This window comes from Cystoisospora suis, assembly GCF_002600585.1.
Source record: "Cystoisospora suis strain Wien I chromosome Unknown contig_3436, whole genome shotgun sequence".
Lineage (NCBI taxonomy): Eukaryota > Apicomplexa > Conoidasida > Eucoccidiorida > Sarcocystidae > Cystoisospora > Cystoisospora suis.
This window is the reverse complement of record NW_027156231.1, coordinates 968-8,507: the sequence shown is the minus strand read 5'-3', so window position 1 is coordinate 8,507 and position 7,540 is coordinate 968. Positions and strand designations below refer to the sequence as shown.

Below are 7,540 nucleotides of genomic sequence, written 5' to 3'. Positions count from 1 at the left end.
CACCAACAGATGAAAGAGAGAGATGAGAGAATTTTCCTCCTTCTTCCTCTCTTTGAAACAGAGAGCGCCAGCACTCACACATCTCCGAAATGTCTTTCACACCATTTTCTCTCCTCGTCCTCCTCTTTCTTTATAGGGTCACCCCGTACAAGAAAGAATGAAAGAAAGAAGAGAGAGAGATCTGATAAGATAGCTCGATCTCTTCTACGTCCACAGAGAAGGAAGGAATCTCCTTCTACGACTTCTCGACTGTTCGGCGGCTCCGTATTTACTAGGGGCCTCACCTCCTCCCGTCCGTTCATTGGTGTGAACGTCAGAAAGAAAGAAAGATGTCGTTTCTTTCTCTTTTCTTCTTGTTTTGCATGTGTTACCTAAATAGAACCATCCTTATTCTCATACCATTGTCTGTCTTTTTCTTTCTGTTAAATTCTGTCAGTCGTCTTGACGCTACATATCATCTGAATGCAACAGGCGGGTGAATGGAGGAGGCTGGACAGGCTAGGGCTACGCTAGGCTCGCTAAGCGGCCTAGGTAGGTTGTAGGGAGGCCTCCTCCTCTTGAAGATCCATCGGTGTTTCTCTTGCAGCGCCATAGGAGGTAGCAAGCAGCAGCGTATTTCTCTCCTCTTTCTTTCTCTCTTTATAACTACCTATCTTCCCCTATATACATCCATGGGTATCACCTCTTAAGAAAAGGAAGAGGAATGAACAAGGAGAAGAGGAAAGGACGCTTTCGCTTCACATGTGGGTCATTTCATGCTCTTTTCTTCCTTCAGCGTTTCATCTGTAAGAATGGACTAAGTCTCTTTCTTTTCTTAAGATTTGACTTACTCTGATATAATTCTCGTCTTGTTTCCTTCAGAGGAGGTGGTCTATCTCTCAATCTCTCCACGGAGTCTTTCTTTCTCTATCTATCGCCCTGGGTCTTTTTCTCCTTACTTACCCATGTGGAAAAATAAATAAGAGGTCATGCAAAGATCCTTTTATTCTCTCTCTCTTCCCTCCTTTCTTCTTCTGGCGCCGCGCTACCTTCATCTACTCACATCAACCCCAGCAGTTCTTTCTCTCTGTCGCTCTATCTCTTTATATTTAGAAGACATCTCCTCCTCTTCGTATCCCGTCACCCCTCGGTTGCGTCCTTCCCACTGAGAAAGAATAGAAGAGAATGGATGATGGACTCGCAGTTCTAACCTTTGAGAAATTTCCTTCTTTTCCTTCTCTTCTTCTCTTCCACAAAACTTGGAATGCCACTTAGCTCCTTTTACTCAGCTTTTAACATCCCGATTTCTTCTTTCTTATCCTGGAATCCTCCTCCGATAAAGAAGTCTGTCTTGTTTCTCTCTGTCCCTCTATCCCCGTCTCTCTCTCTTTCTTTAGAAAGAAGAACACTCATCTCTTCTCTTCTTATGGAGGAATGAGTGTCTTTTCTTTCCACTTTTCTCCCTCTTCTCTTGCCGTTCTCTTTTTTTTCTCCTTCTTTTTCCTACTGTCTTAGCCTGTGACTCATTTCTCGCCTTCTTTCCGCCCCTTGTTAGATAAGTTTGTATCTACTTTTCCCTGTCTCACGAAGCTCGAAGAAACCCTCTCAACAGTCGCCACGGTTCTCTCGCGTTTCTTCGAAGAGAGAAGAGAGATGAGCCTGCGTGGCCATAGTTATCGCAATGCCATAGAAGTCTTTCAGCCCCCACCTTTATCTCCTTTTTCTTTATTTCTTCTTTATCGTATCATATCTCTCTGTTGTCTTGCTTTCTCTCTCTTTCTGTCTCTCTCTGTCTCTTCTCTGGTCCCCCCCTCCCCCTGATCACCTAAGGAATCTCCTCTTGTAAGAATGAAGTACCCAAGACAAAGAAGAGCCGAGGAACAACGACCCGACATCGTCCTTCTCTTCTTTCCCGTCTAGGTAGTTTCTTTTGTTTCTTCTTCTTCTTATTCTCTCACCTCTCTCTCGCTCTGTCTCCCATCCCTCCTCATGATGGTGGCAGTGATCGTGAAAGGCGTGATTCCTTTGCGATTTTCTCTTTTCTTCTTCATCTTTCTCTTCTATTCATGCTGGTATCGGGGAGAAAGAGAGAGAGAGAAGACCCCGATATATGTCGGAGCAGCAGACGAATTCCAAGATCTCTTGGCCGGCCATGAACTGCAGGAGCTTCTTCGAAGAGACTGGGATCCTCCCCTGCCTACAATTCCAGCCAAGACCCTTATCGTTCAAGAAAAAGATATGACGGAATGGCGAAAATATCACCAAGAGTTACACCCTGAAGAAGAATATCTTGTTCTTCTCGTCAATACAACAGCTATAAGAATGATGCCGCGCTTCTATATGCAAGAAGCGTATGACGTAGATGACAGTGTCTGCGATCTTATTTCTCTTAAGCACTACACTCAGATGTTTCTCCCTCTCCCTCCAGGGCGTCTTGTCTGGTCGATCCTGGATCATCGGTCTCTAAATCCCTCGAAGTTCTCTTTACCTCCTCCTTCTAGCGATTCCTCTGAAGAAGATGAGAAGACCAAGAAGAATACGGAAACCTCTCCTCCAAAGCAAGATGGATCGATCCCGGGCGGGGAGGCACCAGCAGCTAGCTCCCCCGCGGATAAGAACCGACAAGAGACCATCGAGAGGAAAGTCGATTCATCGATAGCCTCGTCATCATCGTCGCCATCGAAAAAAGATGTTTCAGACGGGAGTCCTTCGATCCATCCATACTTTGGGAGACTACGTATAAGTGCCATTCAAGAAAGAAGAGAAGAAGAAAGTCTACTATGGAGACGTGAAATTTTAGCGGATGATGATACCTTTCTTACCGTGAAGTCTCTTCTCTTGAAGGTTCCGCCTGAGGAGTATCTTAAGTCCGAAGAGACCGAATTCTGTATAATTGCAAGGAGAAAAAACTGCTCTAAACAAGGTGTCTCTCTTCTTGTCACCATCACAAAAACCTCGAATACACATGATCGATTCTCTTTATCTCGATACTTCACGATTCTCCCAGGGACAACTGCAACAGCTTCAGTTCTTCTAGCCTTCGTGCTCTCTTAGAGAAAGAACAAGGAGAAGAAGAAGAAGAAAAAAAAAGAGAGAGAGAGAGGACTCATCTTCTTCTTCAGAAACAAATAGACAGTGAGGGGCTTTCTCTCCATGAATTTCTTTCTTTTCTTCTTAACGTACTCGTGATGAGTCAGGTGAGGAATTTGAAAGAGGAGAGAAGAAAGAAGAGAATCATATCGAGTCATGCGGGGGGAGGAGAACGAAGGCTTAAGAGCAGGAGATTCCTAGACTCGTGCACGGGTGGTGACAGGGAGAAAATGAAGAAGAGGAAGAAGAGAAAGAACAAGAAGGAAGGCGAAGGAAAAGGCGAAGCGGTTCGCTTCTTTGTGAAAGAAGAAGAAGCTCGATGTAGAAACACTCATTCTAGCTCTCTCGTTGACGGATTGTAAGCGTCACAGCCACCAATGTCTAAGAGAAGCTGAGGAGGATTGATCTTCTTCGCGCGAGATCTTCGCATTCAAAATGTGCACCATTAGCTAGAGAATGAAGACAAGATATCGAAGAAAGGTTTTCCACAAGAAGAGACAGGGAGACGGGGAAGAGGATCTTCAGGGGATACGATGATGGAGATGAGGGAGGAGTCGGAGAGGTAGATGAGATATCTCCGAGCAGAATTGCTCGCCGTACACATTGTGTCTTCGAAAATACAGACACACGTATAGATGTATAGATCTCTTAATACTACATTCATATCTATACCATGCTGATACATATATGCGTATATACATACAGATATGTATGTACGTCACATGTAGTTATATGAGTCATACCGATACATACAGGAACTTCCTTACTTAGGACCTTGCTTACTAGACACATAAATGTACATCGTATGGCGGTATAGACCATACATATACACATATACACAGTGTATGCAATGTATTTGGATTTTAAACAAATGCGATTTCATTGGGTCTCTGTGAAGACATTGTCGTCAATGAAAAGTGAGGATACTTGGGCTGGGCGTTTGAGGCGTGCTATTTTATTTGAATCGTGGGAATAAGAAATCGATTCTCCAGCATCCATTTCCAGTATCGATTATCCAACATCGATTTCCAGTATCGATTCTCCAGCATCGATCTTATCTGTATGGCGTGTGTTGGGTGGGGTGTCTCACGTGCTTCTCACCCCCCTCTACCATGACCACTAGCCAAGCAGCCACCAGATAGATAACATTGAAAGTTTTCTGAACTTTGGGTCGACGGATGGAGGATTATCTTTTGCTTCCTCACAAGATAGATAGATAGAGAGAGGAGTATCTCCAGAAGTTTCTTTCTTCGTATTTTTTTCCCTTCAAGTCATCCAGGCGCTGAAGAGCTCGGACGTTTCTCCAACGCAGGCAAGAATTCAACGTCCTCGGGACATGATTTCCCCAGACATGTCTTCTTCCCTTCTCAAATGGCTAATATCCACGTGTATATGTATGTGTCTATCGGTATCTGTAGATGAGTAGATATCAATAGAAAGAGAGATGGCCTAGATCTGTGTGTGGGTGTATGTATGTGAGGGAAGGATTTGAAGGTAAGATAGGGAAGGGAGAGATAGATGCTCTTTTGAATGGTGACTTCCAGGAGAGAAGAGAGAAGAACGAAGGCTTTCTTTCTCTTATCTTCCGTCTTTTTTTTTCTACTTGGTCTTTCGCACTACCAGATCGGGAAAGTTTGTGAGGTGTTCTTCTTCATGTCTCGACCTCTCTCTCTGTATCGGCTTCACCTCGAGAGAGAGACGGGAAGATAGAAGAGAAGAAAAGAGCAGAAGAGAAGATCCAGAAAGAACGAGGGAGAAAAAGCCAATGAAGTGGAGAGAAAGTGATGTTTCTCTTCTCTGGTATGTTCGCATAAGACATTGGGAAATGTGTCTATTGTTCTGTGTGAACGAAAGAAAGAAAGAGGAGAGAGAAAAAGCAGATCTCGCGATGGGGGGGGGGAGCTTTCCGATCGATCATCCAGCTGCCTTCCCTTTTTTTTCCTTTCTCTCTCTTTGTTTCTACATTTTATTCCGGTTTCGGAAAGAGGCCGGTTGTCGATCTATGCTTATTATTCTCCAAAGGTGTCTTTCTTTGTTTCTTATCTTTCCCTCTTCACAGTTAGAGAGAGATTTGAGGGAGCGGTATGTAAAGAAAGAAGTAGAGCATGTGTGAGAATTGTTTTTCTCGGTCCATCACATTGTCCTTTTTGTTTTGTATCTCCATGCCATAGAGGCCAGGCATTTCTCTTCTCTTGTTTCATGCTCTCTTGAAGTTCCTCATGAAGAGGTGGCGTGTTGTGTGTGTTAGCTCGGGGCACGTTCTTTTTTCGCCCGAGAGGTTAAGATCGTCCCTAGATCGTACTCTCTCCGGTACAGTAATGAACACTTTCAAGACCGTTTTTTGTCGATGAGAAACACTTTGGCTAAGATCAAGAAAGGAACGGGCCACCTGCCCCTGGTTCTGTCGAGCCATTTGTCCGGCGTTTTCGATGATACGTCGAAGCAGAAAAAACAAAACTGACCTCATTCAACGGCTGGCTACTTCTTTCCACTGTCAGTTGCTCAATCGCTGTACCTGACGACTTCGTATCTATCAAGCCCCTCTCTATTTCCACCCACCTATCATCTTCTAGGGGTAGTGTCTCTCGCTAGATTCGTACTCGCCAGCTGTTTCCCGTTTAGGGGGAGATCGACAAAGGCGACGACCGATCGGAGATAAGAAAAGAAGTGAAGATGAAAGTGAGAAAAAGTCTCCATCACCGGTACGGACTGCTGGTTAGCACTTGATCGTCACCACCCACCGATCACTTTTCTCGGGTGTACATACACCCCGCCATCGACGTTCGAGGTATGATCTCTCTTGGCAATAATGCCATAGCAGATGAAGGGCGGACGACTCGACTCCCGCGTGGGAAATGTGAAGGAAGGAGACATGCTGCTATTGTATTTCTCCCTTTTGTTTTCTTTTCTCTTTCTAACTTCTTTCTCGGAAAGAGATTCTCCCCTTTCCTTTCCGGGCGTCCTGTTGACGCCTCATTTCTGTGTGTCGGCTCACTTCCTCTCTTCCTTCGATTTCTCCACGGGGAAGAAAGGCCAGGAAGTCGCTGTTGTCGATTTCGTCGTTGTTCACCAGGGGTGTCGAGTGACGTCATCACCCCTACCAAGAAGAAGGAGAAAAAGCCCAAGAAGAGAAAATGAGAGTTGGTTTAAATCTTTCCTTCTCTCTTTCTTTTTTTTTCTTGTTTCTAGAGGATTCCTGGCAAATGAAAGCAATCGAATGATGACTCAGTTTCCTTTTCTTTCGTTCCTTTCTTCGAAGAGCTTCTTGTGCTCCGCGACGGCTGACGAATCGATCTTGTTCCTTAGTTAGCTGGGCCTTGATCACGCCCACCCCTGTTGAGCTTCATAGATAGAACAGAAATCCTCTGTCTTTCCCTTTGTCACACGTGAGAATGTCCCAGCCATCTAAGCCGTTGTATCTCCATCTTCATCTCTCCCGTATCATCGATAGATAAGTCTCTTCTGTTGTTTCGATAAGAGACTGCGCAACTTCGTTTCCTTTAACCAGCACCTAGCCCTCTTAGCCATCGATTGGGTTGGTGAGAATGTGATAGATACCATAGCTACCGAAGGGCCTGGCCTGACAAGCAGAGTCGGTCGGCCGTATGAAGTCGAACTAAAGAAATCGTAGGTCGTAAAAACAACCGTGAAAGAAAGACCTTCTTCTTCTGTCTCGCCTCCGTTCTCTTTTCATTCGATTGACGAAGGAGGGGCTTTTCCCGGCATGTCGAAAGAAGAACACTCTTTCGTGAAATGGTAGCACTGCGACAGACGGAGAGGAAGAAAGCGAAAGAAAGAAAGATCTCTCACGGACATCCAAACAAGGCCAAACAGGATGAAGCTACCATCTATCGCCTATGTTCTTTCCTCTATTGCTTTAATCACCACGGTTGCTTCTAAAAGATGAGAAAGATGAAAGGTCTTCTCTCAGCTGGAAAGAAAGAGAAAGATGAAGGGGAAAGCATAGAATAGGACAGGAGGACAGCATGTTTCTCATTCATTCTTCAAGTTACCGCGCTTGATCCTTTCCTTTCCCCGCCTCCTTGTCCTTAGAGGCACCCCCCCCCAGGTTGTCTTTTCGTTGTTCTGCACACATAGGAAGATGATTGATTGCAAATGAAGTACTTTCTTGACGGTTTCTTTTCAAGAGTTTATGTCGATTTCTTTTGTCTTCTTTCCTCCCTGTGCAGCAGTTGTTCTCTCCCTTGATCACCTTCCCTTCAGTGAAGAGAAGCAACGGCGGGAGTGGAGAACAATGAAGATGATCTTCTCATCGGGTCTGTTGTTTGAGAAGAATTCTGGAAGAGGAGAGCTAGGATCTAGACGTTATGTCTTTTCCTACTTATCTTCTTCTCCTTTTTCTTCTTCTTCTTCACCATCATATCTTCTTCATCTCTTTATCCTGAGTTTTACAGTATGTTTGATGCTGTTCTTTTCTTCGTTTTCTTTGTCTCTTTCTTGTTTTCATAAA

At 44.6% G+C, this 7,540-nt stretch overlaps 2 protein-coding genes across 2 annotated transcripts in view; both read left to right on the top strand.

Annotated features, from left to right (window-relative positions):
• The first annotated feature begins 614 nt into the window (after positions 1–614).
• Positions 615–5,546, top strand: CSUI_006699 (uncharacterized protein). Its single transcript, XM_068066852.1, has one exon. The coding sequence runs from the start codon at positions 1,969–1,971 to the stop codon at positions 3,031–3,033; it is 1,065 nt and encodes a 354-aa protein (XP_067921172.1). The 5' UTR covers positions 615–1,968; the 3' UTR covers positions 3,034–5,546.
• Positions 5,547–5,731: 185 nt separating this feature from the next.
• Positions 5,732–7,540, top strand: part of CSUI_006698 (uncharacterized protein) — a 2,241-nt gene continuing 432 nt past the window's right edge. The window contains exon 1 of the mRNA XM_068066851.1: positions 5,732–7,540. This exon is cut by the window's right edge and continues 432 nt beyond it. Coding sequence (XP_067921171.1) covers positions 5,891–6,379 — 489 coding nt within the window. The 5' untranslated portion in view covers positions 5,732–5,890 and the 3' untranslated portion in view covers positions 6,380–7,540.